At 43.5% G+C, this 17,548-nt stretch overlaps 1 protein-coding gene across 1 annotated transcript in view; it reads left to right on the top strand.

The window, feature by feature from the left end:
- Positions 1–8,080: 8,080 nt before the first annotated feature.
- Positions 8,081–17,548, top strand: part of TENT2 (terminal nucleotidyltransferase 2) — a 62,634-nt gene continuing 53,166 nt past the window's right edge. The window contains exons 1-7 of the mRNA XM_086630090.1: positions 8,081–8,226; positions 9,594–9,785; positions 10,411–10,527; positions 12,938–13,187; positions 14,311–14,425; positions 14,544–14,635; positions 15,460–15,526. Of these exons, the coding sequence (XP_086486216.1) occupies positions 9,631–9,785; positions 10,411–10,527; positions 12,938–13,187; positions 14,311–14,425; positions 14,544–14,635; positions 15,460–15,526 (796 nt within the window). The 5' untranslated portion in view covers positions 8,081–8,226; positions 9,594–9,630. The remainder of the gene's footprint in view (positions 8,227–9,593; positions 9,786–10,410; positions 10,528–12,937; positions 13,188–14,310; positions 14,426–14,543; positions 14,636–15,459; positions 15,527–17,548) is intronic.

Genomic DNA, 17,548 nt, shown 5'->3' with positions numbered 1-17,548 from the left:
AAACCACTCTTTCTATCCATCAGAGCTAAATATTGTTTATAGTTTTCAGAGGCTGAATTTAGCCTCTGCCTCTATTACGGATCATAAATTTCTTTCATTGGTAATTCAGTTTCTTTGTTGTTGTTCCAATAACTTAGTTTTACAAACGGTTCTGCTACAATAAATACACAATTTTTACTCTGAAGCAGTATTTCTCTTTGGAGACAGAAACACAAGACTGGTCCTAAACCTATTCTGTTTTGGGGAGTCTGGTGCAATCTCTAGTGGTAGTTCTCAGATTCCTTGTTGTACAGTTGTTCAGCTGAGTACCTCTTGACCAGTAGCCTGATTCTTTGCTTGAACGACTAAAACCAGAAGTAAGGCTTTGTAGGGCTTTTTCTGGCAGAAGAAAATATAACCTGTTAACTTCCTGAGATCACAGTCAGGGTCGGGAAGTAAGAAGGCACATACTGAAAAAAACAGAACAGCTCTCAGCACGTCAAAGCACAGAGATCCGTCTCAGAAGGCTGCTGGCAATTTGTAAAACGTCAGGTTATTTCAAGTGTCTCACTGAAATGTGTAGCTATTTGACAGGTGGATGTAGGTAGGACACGGGGAAAAATCCTTAAGAGTGAACAGTCTGTGCCAAAAAAAAGGTTAGATTTAGTATCTGGATTAAGGCAAACACAAAAGGCACAGGGTGCCTTGTGCCAAGGAGCGGAGGAAAAGGAGACAAGGAAAAACACAGCAACACAAGTTACTTTAATTGGGTAAATGCATTTCTAAATCTTTTTTTTTCTCCTTTTCGCTGTACAAAAGATGTCAATGCTTAATATGCTGCTATGAACACTGCCTGTTACCAGTGTTATACCTGATTGTATCAGGTTATATTTATTGTAGGCCCCATGGCAAATGTGAGGAACCTTGAAGAATGGTATGTTGTTTAACCAATAATAATGGACAGATTATGGTGAGAAGAGTGGTCAAATGGTCTGGAGAACACTGTCTGAAAGGAACAAATGGGGAACTCCAGCTATCAGGAGTCGTATCATTAACAGTTAAGACACAAAGTTTCTCCCTTGAGCAGGAACTAGAAAGTTACGTTTTGATCCCAAACAAACCCACAAGGCAAGAAAACCTATTGTTCCTGCCTAACGAGGGGGCTGCTTACAACTCGTTGGATGGGATTTGAGGTGCTTCACCTTATCAAGGAGTCATGGTGGCTTCTCGGAGGAGGAGAACTGTGCTTTCAGCACCCACTCGAAGGAATATTTGTGTTCAGGTCACAGGCTGTGAGGAATGTCAGAGCTTTTCACTGGTAGCTGGGAGCAATTCTGAGGATAGCTGTGTGAGGTGCGAGCAGGTTGATGACCTGCTAAGCTGGGTGGCACAGCTCCAGGATGAAGTGTTGGAGCTCAGGGAGGAGGTGAGTAGGTTAAGGATAATTAGGGAAAGCGAGAGGGAAATTGACAGCTTCCATAATCTGGCTGTGGCAGAGCTGAAAGAAGAAGTGGAGAGGTTAAAGGAGATCAGGGAATGTGAGGAATTAGGGGACGGGGCAATGGCACAAGGTCCCTGCTTGGCATGGCAAGCGTATCTGCCTGGCAATTCCTCCACCCCCCAGGTGTCCTTGCATAATAGGTACAGTGCTCTGCAAGGGGAACTGGAAAACAGTGAGGATGTTGGTTCTCCCTGCTTGAAGGTGTCACCAAAGCCTAGTCAGCCTGCCGTCGGCATTAAAACCTCATCAGTAAGGGATAAAAGATGGGTCATTGTCATTGGTGACTCACTGCTTAAGGGAACAGAAGGCCCGATATGCAGACCGGACCCGCTGCACAGGGAGGTCTGTTGCCTCCCAGGGGTCAGAGTTAAAGATGTCAGGAAGAAGCTTCCTTCCCTAGTACAGCCCTCAGACTATTACCCCCTTTTGTTGTTTCAGGTAGGCAGTGAGGAATTAGGAAGAACCACTCCAAGGACAATGAAGAAGGACTTCAGAGCCTTGGGGCGCCTGGTCAAGGGATCAGGAGCACAGGTCATGTTCTCCTCTATCCCTCTGGCTGTGAGCAAAGATGAGGGATTAGGCAGGAAGTACCAGCAGATTAATACCTGCCTCTGAGCCTGGTGTGTCTGGCAGGGGTTTGGGTTTTTTGACAGCGGCTGGATCTGCAAGAGGCCAGGTCTGTTAGAAAGGCACGGTAATAGCCTGTCCCACAGAGGGAGAAGGATTTTGGGAAGGGAATTGGCAGGGCTCATAGACAGAGCTTTACACTAGGTATGAAAGGGGGTGGGGGTGAAATCAGGATCACTGGAAGGGAGCCGGAGTGCAGTATGCCAGTGCTTGTGGGGGAGGAATGCACTAGCAAGATCTTGCAGTTTTGTGAATTAGCAAGGGATCAAGGTGTCATGCCGGTTGCAGACAGAGCACAGGGGTTGTTGAGAGGTTGGTTACTGTGGAAAAATCTGAGCATCATCAGGGGGCTCCAGGTACCTCATCAGGGACCCAACTCAAATGCCTCTATATGAATGCCCGCAGCTTGGGCAATAAACAAGAGGAACAGGAGATGCTTGTGAGCCTGCAGCGCTATGACCTGATCGGCATCACAGAGACATGGTGGAATGACTCCTGTGATTGGTGTGTTGGACTAGAGGGGTATAAACTGTTCAGGAAGGACAGGCAGGGGAGACGAGGAGGGGGTGTTGCCCTCTATGTCAACAAACTGCTAGAATGCATGGAGCTCCACCTGGCAAGTGATGATGATAGAACCGAGTGCCTGTGGGCCAGGGTGAAAGGAAGGGTAGGAGACTTTACAGTTGGAGTGTGCTACAGATCACCCAATCAGGAGGACCAAGTGGATGAGGCCCTACATAGGCAGATAGGAGTTGCTGCTCGTTCACAAGCCCTGGTCCTCATGGGGGATTTTAACCACCCTGACATCAGTTGGAAAAACAACACGGCGGAGAACACGCAATCCAGGGGATTCCTGGAATGCATTAACGATAACTTCCTTATCCAAGTGATAGAGGAAACAACGAGCAGAGGTGCCATGTTAGACCTCATTCTCGTCAATAGGGAAGGGCTGATAGGTAATGTTGAACTCGTGCATAGCCTTGGCTGCAGTGACCATGAGATGGTGGAGTTTGAGATCCTAAGGGCAGCTAAGAGGGGGAAGCTCAGCAAGCTTGAAACCCTCGATTTCAGAAGAGCTGACTTTCACCGCTTCAGGAACCTCCTTGGTAGTGTGCCATGGGGTAAAGCTCTGGAGGGACTGGGAGCCCAAGATTGCTGGTTGACTTTCAAGGATCATCTTCTCCAAGTTCAAAGGCATTGCATCCCTAAAAGGAAGAAATCAGGCAAAACCACCAGGAGACCTATATGGATAAGCAAAGAACTCTTGGCTAAAATCAAATACAAAAGGGAAATGCACAAAGCATGGAAGCAGGAACTGGTAACCTGGGATGACTACAAGGAAGTTGCTTGTGTACTCAGAGACCAGATTAGAAAAGCTAAGGCCGGAACAGAGTCAAATCTGGCCAGCGATATTAGAAATAACAGAAAAGGATTTTATAGGTATGTGAGAGAAAAAAGGAAAACAAGAGCGAATGTGAAGTCTCTCCAGAAGAATATGGGTGACCTGGTTACTGAGGACATGGAGAAGGCTGAAATATTCAACAACTTTTTTGCCTCAGTCTTCACTGGCAACCACTCAAACCACACCACGCAAATCACAGAGGATGTTGGCTGGGTCTGGGAGAGTGAAGAACCACCCAGGGTAGGAGTAGATCAGGTCCGGGAACACCTAGAGATCCTGAAGGTGCACAAGTCCATGGGACCTGATGAGATACATCCACGGGTCCTGAAGTAACTGGCAACTGAAGTTGCTAGGCCACTTGCCATCATATTTGAGAGGTCCTGGCAGTTTGGTGAGGTTCCTACAGATTGGAAAAGGGCAAACATAACCCCCATCTTTAAAAAAGGGACCAAGGACAAGCTGGGAAACTACAGACCAGTCAGCCTTACCTCTGTGCCAGGTAAAATCATGGAACAGATTCTCCTGGTAGCTGTACTAAGGCACATAAAAAACAACCAAGTGGTTGGTGACAGCAACATGGCTTCACTAGGGGCAAGTCGTGCCTGACCAATTTAGTGGCCTTCTACGACAAAGCTACAGCACTTGTTGACGTGGGTAAAGCAACGGATGTCATTTTCCTGGACTTGTGCAAGGCGTTTGACACTGTCCCACATGACATCCTCGTCTCTAAAATGGTGAGACATGGATTTGACAGATGGACCACTCGGTGGATAAAGAACTGGCTGGATGGTCGCACTCAAAGAGTTGTGGTCAATGGTGCGATGTCTACATGGAGTCCAGTGTCAAGCGGTATCCCTCAGGGGTCTGTTCTGGGTCCAGTGCTGTTCAACATCTTTGTCAGCGACATGGATGACGGCATTGAGTGCACCCTCAGTAAGTCTGCCAATAACACCAAGTTGCGTGGTGCCGTGGACTCACTTGAGGGAAGAGATGCCATCCAGAGGGACCTTGATAGGCTTGAGAATTGGGCCAGTGCCAACTGCATGAGCTTCAACAGGTCAAAATGCAAGGTCCTTCACCTGGGTCAGGCCAATCCTAGGCACAAATACAAACTGGGCACAGAGTGGGTTGAGAATAGCCCTGAAGAGAAGGATTTGGGGGTGTTTATAGATGAGAAGCTCAACATGAGCCGGCAGTGCGCTCATGCAGCCCAGAAGGCCAACCGCATCCTGGGATGTATCAAGAGAAGCGTGGTCAGCAGGTCAAGAGAGGTGATTCTCCCCTTTTACTCTGCTCTTGCGAGACTCCACCTCGAATACTGCGTCCAGTTCTGCTGTCCCCATCATAAGAGAGACATAGATCTGTTGGAGCGTGTTCAGAGGTGGGCCACAAAGATGATCCAGGGGCTGGAGCACCTCTCCTATGAGGACAGGTTGCGGGAGCTGGGATTGTTCAGCCTTGAAAAGAGAAGACTTCAGGGGAACCTAATAGCTGCGTTCGAATACCTGAAGGGAACTTACAGGAAGGCTGGGGAGGGACTTTTTACGAGAGTGTCCACTGATAGGATAAGTGGAAATGGGTTTAAGTTGAAGGAGAACAGATTTAGATTAGATCTTAGGAAGAAATTCTTCAGTACGAGGGTGGTGAGACTTTGGAATAGATTGCCCGGAGAGGTTGTGGATGCCCCCTCCCTGGAGGTGTTCAAGGTCAGGTTGGACGGAGCCTTGAGTAGCCTGATCTAGTTGAGAGGTGTCCCTGCCCATGACAGGGAGGTTGGATTAGATGATCTCTAAGGTCCCTTCCAGCCTATGCCATTCTATGATTCTATGATTCCTACAGGAAAGATGGGGAGAGGCTGTTCAGGAGGGCCAGTTATGATAGGACAAGGGGTAATGGTTTTAAAATAGAGGGAGGTAGGTTCAGGTTGGATATTAGGAAAAAATTTTTTACTATGAGAGTGGTAGAACACTGGAACAGGTTGCCCAGAGAGGTGGTGGATGCTCCATCCCTGGAGACGTTCAAGGCCAGGTTGGACAAGGCCCTGAGCAACCTGATCTAGTTGGAGATATCCCTGTTCCTTGCAGGGGGGTTGGACTAGATGACCTTTGAAGGTCCCTTCCAGCCCTAACCATTCTATGATTCTATGATTCTATCTCAGTACTTCCCATTTCAAAACCTTATCAACACACACTCCCCAGACAACTCACACTGGGGTTTTACAACATTTCTAAATCATATCCCTTACCCTAGCCCTAATTTCAACTGTGGGCTGACCTAGCCAAAGACCCCAAACCACAGCCAAGATGGAAGAGTTCTCAGGGAAGAATTCTTTGTGAGGCACAAACCTGGTCTTGGTAGCCCTTTTGCACTCCTACCGAACAAGACCCTTCAGCTTTGTCTCTCTTCTAATCCTAACCTTAAAAGTGGCCAAGTAGCCCTTAAACCCAGAAAACCTCGAACCGTGGCACAGATGAAAAAGTTCTCAGGAGACAATTGCTTTGGTAGCAAACACACCTTCCCTTGGCAACCTGTCTGCAGCCCTGCTTCTTCTAGATCCCTAGGCTCCGTTTCTCTTTTCTCTTAATGCTAGAAGAGCACAGAGCTTTAACACCAGACAGCTCCAAATGTGGCACAGATAAAAGAAGGCCCCTGAGAATTACTTCTGCAGCCCAGACCCTCCCTCAGCAGCCTCACTCCAGCTAGACCCTAGGAACTGTCTCTCTTCTCACCCTAAATGTGCCCAGGGCCTTAACCCCAGGTAAATCCAAATATGGCCCTGATGAAAGACTTTGAGGGTAATTCTTCTGCAGACCAAACTGTCCCTAGGCACCCCCTTCACAGATCCACCACAACTAGACCCCTAGGAACTGTCTCTAGGAACTAGAACTAAGCCCAAAATTGCCCAGAACCCACTTTCTGCAGCCCAAAACTTCCCTTAGCAGCCCCTCTGCACTCTCACTCCACCTAGACTCCTAGGCTTTGTCTCCCTCTGAACTCAAATCCTAGCCTTAACCCAAGACATATGCTGAGCCTTACACTAAGACCTCAAGTAAATAAAAATAAATAATAGTAATAAAAATGGCCCAAATAAGAAATTGTTACAGGAGATTTCTTTGTAGCTGAAGTTTCCTTTGGCACTGCAGCTTCACTCCATATATACCACTAGGGTTTGTCTCATAAATGTAATGCTACCAATAGCCATCGGATGACCCTTATACAAGGACACCAAGCTATGGCCAAGCTGAGGAAGTCCTGAGGGAAGGATTCTTTCTGCAGCCTAAACCTTCCCCTGCCCCTTGTTTGCAGCCCCACTTCACCTGGGCCCCTGGGGTTTGTCTCTTTCTTATCCATTGAGTCTACCTATGAGTGGCCAGAGCCTTAAGCCATGACAACTCCAGCTGTGACCTACTCTCAGCCAAGCAAGCCCTCAAGCAAGAAGCTCTCAGCTGAACAAGCCCTCAACTTGCCCCTTTGCTCTTAAAGGTGGAAGACTCAAGAGTGTCTGTGTGTGTGCACAAAGCCATTGCTTCAGTACTCGCTTATGCCAAGAGCACGCTTACGGATATTGTCCTTCTCCTGAGGAAGGCCCCAAAACTCGCTTTGGCTCGTATCGCTGAACCCTTGATCCTTTAGGGTGCAGGCATTTCCGCCCGTTCTTGACTTCGGATTTATCCTAGCACACCTACAATCTCTGGTGGCCAAATCCTACGTTATTTATTCAAATATTGTATTTCTGACACGCTTCTGAGCAGTAGTTCAATTAGAATCACTCAGTAACTTTACAAAGCAAAACACTCGCACTGTGGCCTTTATCTTTCGGCCGCGGGCAGAACCGGTTAACAGCGGAACGCCGTGAGCCGCAGCCACCGCCGTCCGCTCCTCTGCCAGCACAGAAAGGCCGTCAGACGTTTGTCAGAGAAGCCGCTTGCGAGCTATGACGGCGGGAACAGCGGAAAGGCAGGCCGGGAGGCCGGGCTGTCGGGTTCCGCCCTTCCCGGGACGCGATGCCTGGAGGGCCCAGCCGGCACCTCCGCCGCCTGACACAGCTGCGCGGGCAGGGGGCGGCCCCGCAGGCCCCTACCGCCGCCCCGCCGCGCCTCTCCGCGCCCCCAGCGCCTCGGCGGGCGGCTGCTGCGGGCGGCTGCTCCGGCCGCGGGCCTGCCCGCCGCCCTGCCCGCCGCCGGGGGCCCGCGCACGCCGCCACTCTGCCGGTAAGGCGGCCGACCTCCGGCCGCGCGGAACCGCCACTTCCTGCCGACGTGTCTGCGTCCGGGTGAGAGGGCGGCGCTCAGCTGACGGAGCGTCGTTCGCTTCCGCCCTGCGGCGCCCCGGGCGTGCCGCCGGCGAGGGGGCTGCTCGGTGCTGCCGGCGGGCTCGCCCCGCCCCGCCTCCTTCCTCCCTCCGGGCGCGGCGTGAGTCTCCTTGCGGGGAGGGGTGCCGGGCCCGAGGGGCGAAGGCGGCTCTGGCCGCCGCCCGCGGGGTTGCCGGGCGCTGCGGTCGGGGCCTGCTGGGGCGGCGGGCGCCGCGGGCGCGGCCTGCGCGCTCGGGCGCGTCCGCTCGGGAGGCGCGTCGGCGTTTGCTCGTGGGCTTCCCCCAGAAGCACGCGCCTGGTCGGAAAAATTCCCACTGCGACGAGTGTGCCTGGACGGTACCGATTACGAAACTCCTTCTGGAGAGCCTGGCAGTTCCGCCGAGGTAATCTCTGCCGAGAGGTGCGGTAAGAGGCAGCAGCGCTGCTGCACCGCGTTGGTTCGGTTCGGGGGCGGTTGGCTCCTTCGCTGCTTTTCCTTCGGGTATTTACAGCATCTCTTTGGGGTATTTGCAACTTCAGAGACTAAAAGGGGCGTGTTGCTTTTGCGACTCGGTCTTGAGTTCTGACACGCGGTCTGCGACTGGTCGGTTATATTCGCAAACTGCTCATGTGTACTCTGCCATGTCATACCGTCATCAAACGGAGGCCAAGAGTGCCTGGGCTGCTTAGAGGGGAAGGAGGTGTGTCAGCAGTTGTTACCTCGCCTGTCTGTACTGGGAACGGTAAAGTTTAGATACAGTAACACATCTGCACAGAGATGTAGTTTGGGTTAAATGTAAACGTCATGCGACTCTCGTCTTGCAATTCGGTTTTGTTTCTTCTGCAGAATCGAAAGTAAACATCGCAAAAAATAACTTTCATTGATACATAATGCTTCTCCTCCCTCCCCCCCCCCCAAAAAAAAAAAGAAAGAGAAATAACTGTGAGAGCATTATCTTGGCAGCTTTTTCTTGGAGCTAGTGCAGCAATGTCCATGTAGGTAGTGCTGGATTTTCACTAGCGTGGGTTGTCATCACAGGAAGTAAGGAACGAAGTCAAACCTGAGCAAATAAACTCCTTGGTATTTAGATGTCTATGTTCCATGCTACTGCTGCCTGCAGTCACAGTTGGAGCTGTCTGAGGAGGTTAAAACATGACAGCAGTGCATAGTGGTAGGTGAGAGAACACCTCAAGGCTATGGTAACAGTGAGACCTTGCTACAGTAAAGTTAGGAATAATTAATTTTATTTGAGTGTATGAGAGAATGCCTATTCATGTAACTGTTAATACAACTTTGTACATATATTTATTCTTTTATTTTTCAGTTTGGTAATTGAGGGAACATAAAATTAGTTTTACTTATGGTTCGTCATCAGCTGCATCTTTGCGTTCTTACGATGTAATCAAGTGTTTCTTCCCATGTATTGTGAACCTCATTGTGGAATGTTTGAAATAAGAAACATGTTCCACTGTAATACATTACTTTTCCTTGAGATGAAAACTCTTCTGTCTTTTGTCATGTAAGTTTTCAAAAATTAAAATAGGGCAGAGCAAATAAAAATTCACTTTTAAACATAAATGAAGAAAGTAGTAATTATGAAACTTAAGAGTATATAGTATTTTTATTTAGTGTCTTGTCCTGAAAGGAGGTCAAATTAGTCCAGAATCACAATTCTTTTAAGCAATTTCTGGAAGTATATTCTAGATTATGTGGATTTTTAAACCAAGAGTTTAAATGGTAACTAGTATTTCTTGTTGTGTAATTTTGATTATTTTTTTTTTTCTTAATGTAGGTAAAGAGATACATGTTCACTTCAAGTAGAAAGGACCATGTTCCCAAATTCCTCTAACTTGGGTCATCCATCCTTCCGTCCAAAACATCAACAACAGAGGAATTTCTTTAGTAAACCTCCTCTAAATGCGTCACCTACTGTTGCCTCTCACCGGCGAATTATTGATGGTCATTTTTATTTTCAGAATATGCTGTAAGTACAATAAGATTTGATAGTGGGGATTGGGTTGAAAAAGAGAGTTGCTGGTCTTTGGAAAGAAGTATTTCTGCTTATGAAGGATGTCTTCACTGTTTTTAACATTAAACCGCTTTACACTTTAAAAAGTAGGAAGATGTCAAGTAAAGCAGAGCTGCGAGTTTTAATGCTCTCCTGTGTTTTGCATGATACATGAGATACCATTGCACTGATTAGAGTTGATAGTCCACAGTTGTGTTTTAAATATCTTCAGTTGTGTTTGTTTAGTGGGTAAATGGGGAGGAGATGAGAAGAGGAAGAGACATTTATTTTGGGAGCTAGATTCGAAGATGCCATTGTGTTCTTTAGGCTCTTAAATTTAACAATACCTTAAGTTAATTTGTTTGCCAACTTCTTCTATACATGTGCTGTGAAGAATGACCATTTTCTATTTTTTTTGAGAAAATACATTATGTACTGAAATATCACTTCTTTTTGGAAAGAGAAGACAAGATGTATTACTTCTATAGAAAAAAATGACAGGACTTGCTGAGTTTCATATTCACTTAAGAAAAAACTGCCCACTCGTCAAAAGTATCTTAGTTATCATGTGAATAACAGTTATAGACTGTTGTCTTTCCAGGGCTTTCTTGAGCAGGAATTTTGCAAGTGTTCCAGCTCTTACACCACAGCCAACGACTTATGGAAATGGCAGTCCGATACGTACGTCTGATGACCCCATGTTATTCCGAGGAAGAAAGTAAGTCATTTGTGTGTTAGTGATTAATTCTGGTTTTAATGTACCCGTAGTGGAGCTTGTCTAATACCAACTTCTTGTGCAACTTGAATTTTGTTAGAAATTGCAAGAATACGAAATAAAATGGTTTTTGATGAAACAGGCCATGTCATGGCTCTTTAAAGCGTTCATGTACCTGCTTTGGGGAATTTTCGTACTCGTAAGTGACTTAGTGTGTGTAGTTTTTCTCTTCCAACAGCTGTAGCCTTACAGAACTGTGACTTAATGTGTTTTGTTTTAATACTGTAATATATTGTAGTCTGTGTGTCCTTGACTCTAAGAGGGTTTGTGTCAATAAATTGAGTGTTCTTTTCCTGTTAATTTGTCAAGTTAAGACTGCATCTTCAACTGTGATGTTTTTCTGATGACACACTAGATTTTCCTCCTGATTTTCTTAATTATGTGATGCTTTATTTTTCAAATAGAAAGTGCTAAATTCAAGCATATGTAAGTTCTTTTTTTAAGAGGAATTTTAAGGAAACACGGTTTTTGTACTTTTCAGAAAACTAAACTAACCTGAATTTGCATAATTTCCTTTGTTACTGTAGTTGTATCAAAAAGAGGAATTGCAGATGAATGTATGGTTTTATTTTCTTTTAACATTCTAGAAAAAGAACACTTCTCTTTTTCAGTTCAGAAATTGTAGTTGATACATGTTTGTAATAATTCTGTAAATCAGTTGATAGAGAGGAGGCTTAATGTAATCTGTCTTCAAAACTAGTTCCTGTATGCTATTTCTCTTCAGATTTAACAGATGAGAAAATAAGTACAATTAAATATAAGGTATTAAGTTATAGTTGAGTATATAACTATCACATGAACTAAAGAAGTTCCCAGTTTCATCCTGAATGCATGATTTCCTCTTGACCAGTCTGGTTTATAGAAAGCTATGCTGTGTTAGGAGGTAAGGAAGAAATTTTTCACTCAGACAGTGGTGAGGCAGTGGACAGGTTGCCCAGAGAAGCTGTAGATGCCCCATCCCTGGAAGTGTTCAAGGCCAGGTTGGATGAGGCTTTGGGCAACCTGGTGTAGTGAAGGGTGTCCCTGCCCATGGCAGGGGGGTTGGAACTAGATGATCTTTGAGGTCCCTTCCAACCCTAACCATGCTATGATTCTGTGATTTGCAGTCAACTAGTTAATCCTTAGATCTTGAGTTGACCTTCTTAAGGTGTTTTTACTGAACACGGGTTCATGCAAGTTCTTCTCAGCCAAAATAGGCTGAAACATGTTTCGATTTAATGTTAGGAGTTCCTTTAAGATTGTCGGGAATGTAATCAGAACTTCTCTGAGACTGAAAACTGAAATGATGACTTGTCTCTTCAGTTAAATTTTTGCTGTTAATAATACTATCTGTCCAGCTCCCCAAACTACTTTGATGCCAGCTTTTCTGACTACAAGAAATGACTATAATTAATAGTTAATTCGTTGATAAATACGAGAACTTGATTTCATGCTTTTTAATTAAAAAAAATGTGTGAGTACCCTCATACTGGTTAACTTTATGCAATACTTGACATATAAACAAAACATGAATGTCCTCTCTTATTCTTTGCTGTGGATAGACCGCAGTATTCAGTGACTGATCGGCTTTCAGTACAACGTTTTCTTAATGAAGAGTTCAGATGCCAAGGGGCTGTCCGTAAGATCACTGTATCTCTTCAGATATATTTGAATTCCTGTGACAAATGACTTAATGGGGAGACACAGGCAAGTTTCTGAAAGTGAGGCATTGTAGGTTTATGACCTGTGTAGCTTAATACAATCATTAGTTCAATTTGTCAAATGAATAGTGTTTCTTTTTTGCCTAGATTACAGTTTACTGTCTGTACAATCTAAGACACTGACAAACACTACATTTTGTATGACTATTGTGATAAGTTTCTTCTCCCCTCCCCGCTACTGAATTTATTTTATTAATCACTGGGTACTCAGAATCCACAAAACTTCTCACTGCAGTCACGTTGATTTCAAAGAAAACTACCCTTACAGAGTCCGTATGTATCTTCTGATAAAAAAACAAACCAAAAACCTGTTGTCAGCAGAATAGTATGACCAGCTTTTCAAGCTGTCCTGCTTAACTGAACTTGTCATTTAGGTTTCAGTTTGTTAATACAGACACTCTTATAAAGCAGTTACATCAGTTCACTTCAAGGGCAGCTGCACTTTTGCAGTTCTGTGTTCTCTTTTCCCATTCTGCGTTTATTTCACCTAATATCTAGAATGGGAATGCCTTTTGTTCTGTAGAATACTTGCTTTTAGTGAAATAGTCACTTAAGCTTTGGTATGTTTAGCAACTGTCTTTTAATCATAGGTGGGAGCTTGCAAACTAGAGGAATTACTGACTCTTTTTTATTTTTTTAATTATTATTTTTAGGAGACAAAGTGAACAAAGAGTTCCACATGATGTCAAACGGCAGCGATTTCATTCATGTCATTCTGAAACAACTGCAGTTAACCAAGCAGCGCCTTTACCAGAAGAACGTAGATATTCATTCCCAAGGCCAGGTCAATCTCCACAGTCCCAGGCATATTACGTATCAGATTTAGCTGGATGTGTCCTTGCATTGCAAGATGCTTTGTTTCCAGACCCTATGAAAACTGTGTTCCCTTCGACCAAAGATCAGGTAATATTTCTATGCTTGTGCTTTACATCTGCCTTCTGAGTAGGCAGGGTGCAGTGGTGCTGTGGGAGACCACAAAAATTTCTGCAACATTCTTTGACAGTGTCACGGGGTCTCTATCACTGAGCTGTGACTAGAAGGAATGTCAATATATATAGCTGCCACTACGGTCCTATATAGCTTCCTTATGGGGGGGTGGTGTTTGGAGCATTTTTTGGGGGTAGAGTGGTGTTTGCTTGGGTTGTTTGGTTTCTGTACTAATGTCAGGAAACCTATATGTCTGCTCCAGGAAATAGAAAATGGAGAGATGGTCCATTTGTCGCATGACGAGGGGGCGGGGAGAATCCTGATAGGAAGAAAAAACCAAAACACCCTAGTAATGTGAGACAAGCCCATTCTGAATAAGTACAATAATGGGTCTATGAAAATGTCCTTTGTCTGTCTTCAGAAGAAGATAAAAGTTACTGTCCTAGCTGTTCCAGAATATAGAAGAGGATGTCGTCTTTAGGTGGACAGTGGAGTTGGAACTGTGGTTTGTGTTCTTTTTTAATTAAAAAAAGAAGCATGGTGATCAGTCTTCACACTTTATCTGCACCAACATGAGAGAAGATTCTTTTAGCATAAATACAGCTGTTGATTATAGCATATAACAGTGTTACAGAGAAACACTTAATACCTGCTTCCACCAAAGATCTGACTACTTCTTTACTAGTTTGCATGGGATAAAAAAAGAAAGCTAACTTAAATCAGTTTTAATATTTATTTTTTTCCCTTTTTTTGGTAGGCAAACTGTTGACATTAAAGTCAGCAGAAATTATCTCTGGTCTTTCACTGCTTTTTCCCTGAAAGGCTGCAAATACCAATGAGGCAAATATTATTTTCTGTGGATAGACGTTTTATAATAGATTGAACAAATTTAAATTTAAAAACTTTGCAGAAATTCCTTCAGGGGAGTTGTTCAATATGAATTCAAGTGCAGTAAAACTAGATAATAGAATAGGTTGTGTGAAATGCTGCTGAATTTATTTTTTTTTAGTGCAGTCTTCTGTGTTTCATGTAATTGCATCTCTAGCAGAAAAGAATATTAATTTCTCTGTATCTTTGCTTTTTGAATGTGTGTGTCAAGTTAAGTCTGCAGGTTTTGGAGTTATTTAAAGCATGTTGGCAGCAGCCCTGTGATTTGGACAGAAAAGAGCTCTGCAGAGTAGAACTCCAGAAAGAAATCCAGCTAATTTTTCCACGTATGTTTTGAATTTGATTACTTAATATGTTTGAATGTTCTTCAGGTTCTTGTTTCTGTCTTCCTGTTAAACTATGGTATGTCACACCAATTTTTATTCTGTGATTCTTCTGTTACAGAAAGCAGACTCTTTTTGGTTGGATCCTCACTGAATGGGTTTGGCACTCGTAGCAGTGATGGTGACTTGTGCCTGGTGGTTAAAGACAAACCAGTAAGTCATTTAAAACATATAGTTGAAACAAACTCTGTTTTTAAAATATACGTGCTTCTGTAGGGACGGATTCTAAAATGAGAAACCAATGGTCAAATCCTTTTGATTTAATAATGTATTTTTGCGCTTCTAATAGCTATGAACTACGGGCCCAGTAATGTAGCAAATATGAATATAACCCCGTAAACCCTTTAACTCAACAAAACATTGAAAAATGAGGATTGCCTTCGTTCCATAGTTGAAAAAAGCATAGTAAAACAGAGAAGTAAATTGCCTAGAATCGTGAATAAAATTGGTTAGAGAACAATTTATTTTAGATGCAGGAACAACTTTTAATAAGCACATTTTAAAAATTTCGTTATTTAGATTCATAGTCACTGATTTTAGTGAGGAGGTATAAGGAGGAATTTGATATGAAAAATATCTTGAAGTATTTTTGGTGAGAGAAAATGTTTATGAGTATAACTTAGGTGGAGAGAAAAGATGTTAACAAAAAGAAAATCTAAATAGATCATCATTTTGAAAGTTGAAACATCATTGAAAAGAAAGGATAGGACATTTTTGTATAAGTGGGGCTAGGTTTGCATCAAGTTCTGTGATTTGTGAATGATAGTTACTTTGCATATTGAATATTAATAATAATAATTATAATAATTAATATTGCTTTTATTGCACTAAATGTATATGTAGGCTGTGAAATGTGGTGGTATACATACATGTTCATGTCTTATTCTGAGAAGTAGTTTTATTCAAAAAGTAAAGCATGCTTGCTTGGAACATCTAAATGAGAAATACCAACTTTTTTCTTTAATATCATATTTCAGGTAAATCAGAAGACTGAAGCAAGGCATATACTCAGCTTAGTCCAAAAACTCTTCAGTACTAAACTTTGTAAGTTTCCAGCTACAGTGAGGTGGTAAGATTGTTGGCAGTTCTGGGAGTATTGATGCACAGTTTTAACTAATTTATGTAATGGCATCTTGTCTAGCTTCTAATCACAGTATTTTTTGGAGAAAAGCTATAAATATAGAGTAGTGTTACTTATCTTAGCGCTGATGGACAGTAATTAGAAAAACATAACAGTTGCCTTGCAAACTAGTGGACTTCAAGAACAGGGAGCATCTAAAATGGCTTTTGAATTGTGGACCACAGTTGGAGGGGGGAGAGAAACAGATTTCTGTTTGGGAAACCTCTCTTAGTGAACTCTTACTAGTGTTTTGGATTGCAGTGTATTCCTGGGAACAATACTCTTAAGAATTTCTGAAATAAGATGTCACTCACAGTAGACTGTAGAATAGAATTTATTTTTTTTTGAGAGGGGGATGGCAGGCCTTGATAGCAGTGAAATAATTCACTTAGGTGCCTAGTGAAGAAAACAGTAAACATTGACAGTACCAACCACATGCAGGAGAAATGAGTAAATTCATAGTTCTTTCAAGTTGTTGTTCAGGCTTCCTTCAGCTGAAGAATTCACATGGGAAGTTCTTGATTTAATCATGAAAGCCTCCTACTTCAAAGAGGCTTTTTTACCATCCTTTGAATTATAAAAGGCCCTGTCATTTATTGATATCAGTGACTGTGTCCCCCTCTTCTCAGACTTGCAATATATTCTTTGACGCCACTTCTTATATTGCTGTTCTGAAGAATCCTGCAATGGTAAGAGGAACAAACCATTTATTTAAATGCAGACTTCAAAATTTCTTCACTGGCGAGTGTGCGTACCCCGTTTTCAACAGCTCACTTGAAGAGAGACTTGACAGATCCATCACGGAATAGGCATCTGATATTTAGTGGCTTACTACTATTGTATATTGGTGTTTGCATAAGGAGTTCAGAGCTTAGTCTGGATTTGCCTAGGATGCACATTGTTCCAGTGGTTTCTGAGAAGCACAGTGATAAAACAGTTGTGTTTTCAGGGATCAGAAAGGGCATCTAAATAAACTATCACCTTCTCCGTTTCTCAAGAGGTTGTGTTCTATGACAGAGCTTTAGACAAAACCAGGTTTGTTTGCCAGGGAATACGAGTATCAGAAAGACGTGATGGTCATGTGGGAGCGATTGCTGAAGGTTTTTGTTTGTGCCATTGCTCATTTTTGATGCTTTCGAAATTCTCTGTTATCTTGCAGATGCCTTTGGTCAGCTTCATTTAATTGAAATGTTCTTTGGAAGGTGAGGCAGGGCAAAACACTGGTGGTATTACCACTTCTGTCAGACTCTCTTATTTCCGGTTAGCAGACCTCTTAGATCATCCCTTCATAGTCTTAACATCACTATAGGCGTGAATTTCTACACCTAGCCACCTGTCCTTGTGCCTGTGTATGGATGTTCTGTGGATAGAACTGATAGACAAAAGTTGTTTGGAAGTGCTCACCTGATTCAGAATGAAAAGGGTTTGCCATATGGGTCTTTCCATTTGGATTTAGTTCTTTTACACACTGTAGCTCAATTATGCTAAGATTCAATACTTCTGAAATAAGGGAATTGCCCAGTGATTTTGAGTAAGGGTTATTTAGGCAAATACAATTACTGTCATCTATCACTTCAGAAAAGCTTGTGGGTTGGTTTTGGGTGGGGGCAGGGAGGAAGTTCTCCCAGGCCAGACTTCAGAAGATTCATACACTTTTTCTTTGCCTCTGGAGAAAGAATCTTAGCAGTATGCACTTCGGTGGTGTCCTGTTGGCACTCCTGCGGGTTTGTAGAGTCAGGTTTATGTGCTTAGAAGTGGCTGTTCATTGTCAGCTCCAGATTGGCTGCCGAGTTCTTTTTTAATAGAACTGTAGTTTTTTAGTAGAACTGCAGTTTTTTTAGTTACTTCCTGCCTTCTACTGTCTTCAGAAGTCTGCTGCCATGTAATCATCAAGGATGGGATCTACAAGTACAAATGTTTAAAGAGAAATCCTACAGAAATTTTAA

This window comes from Tauraco erythrolophus, chromosome Z (genome assembly GCF_009769465.1).
Source record: "Tauraco erythrolophus isolate bTauEry1 chromosome Z, bTauEry1.pri, whole genome shotgun sequence".
Lineage (NCBI taxonomy): Eukaryota > Metazoa > Chordata > Aves > Musophagiformes > Musophagidae > Tauraco > Tauraco erythrolophus.
The sequence above is the reverse complement of the archived record's forward strand: the minus strand, read 5'-3'. Positions and strand labels throughout refer to the sequence as shown.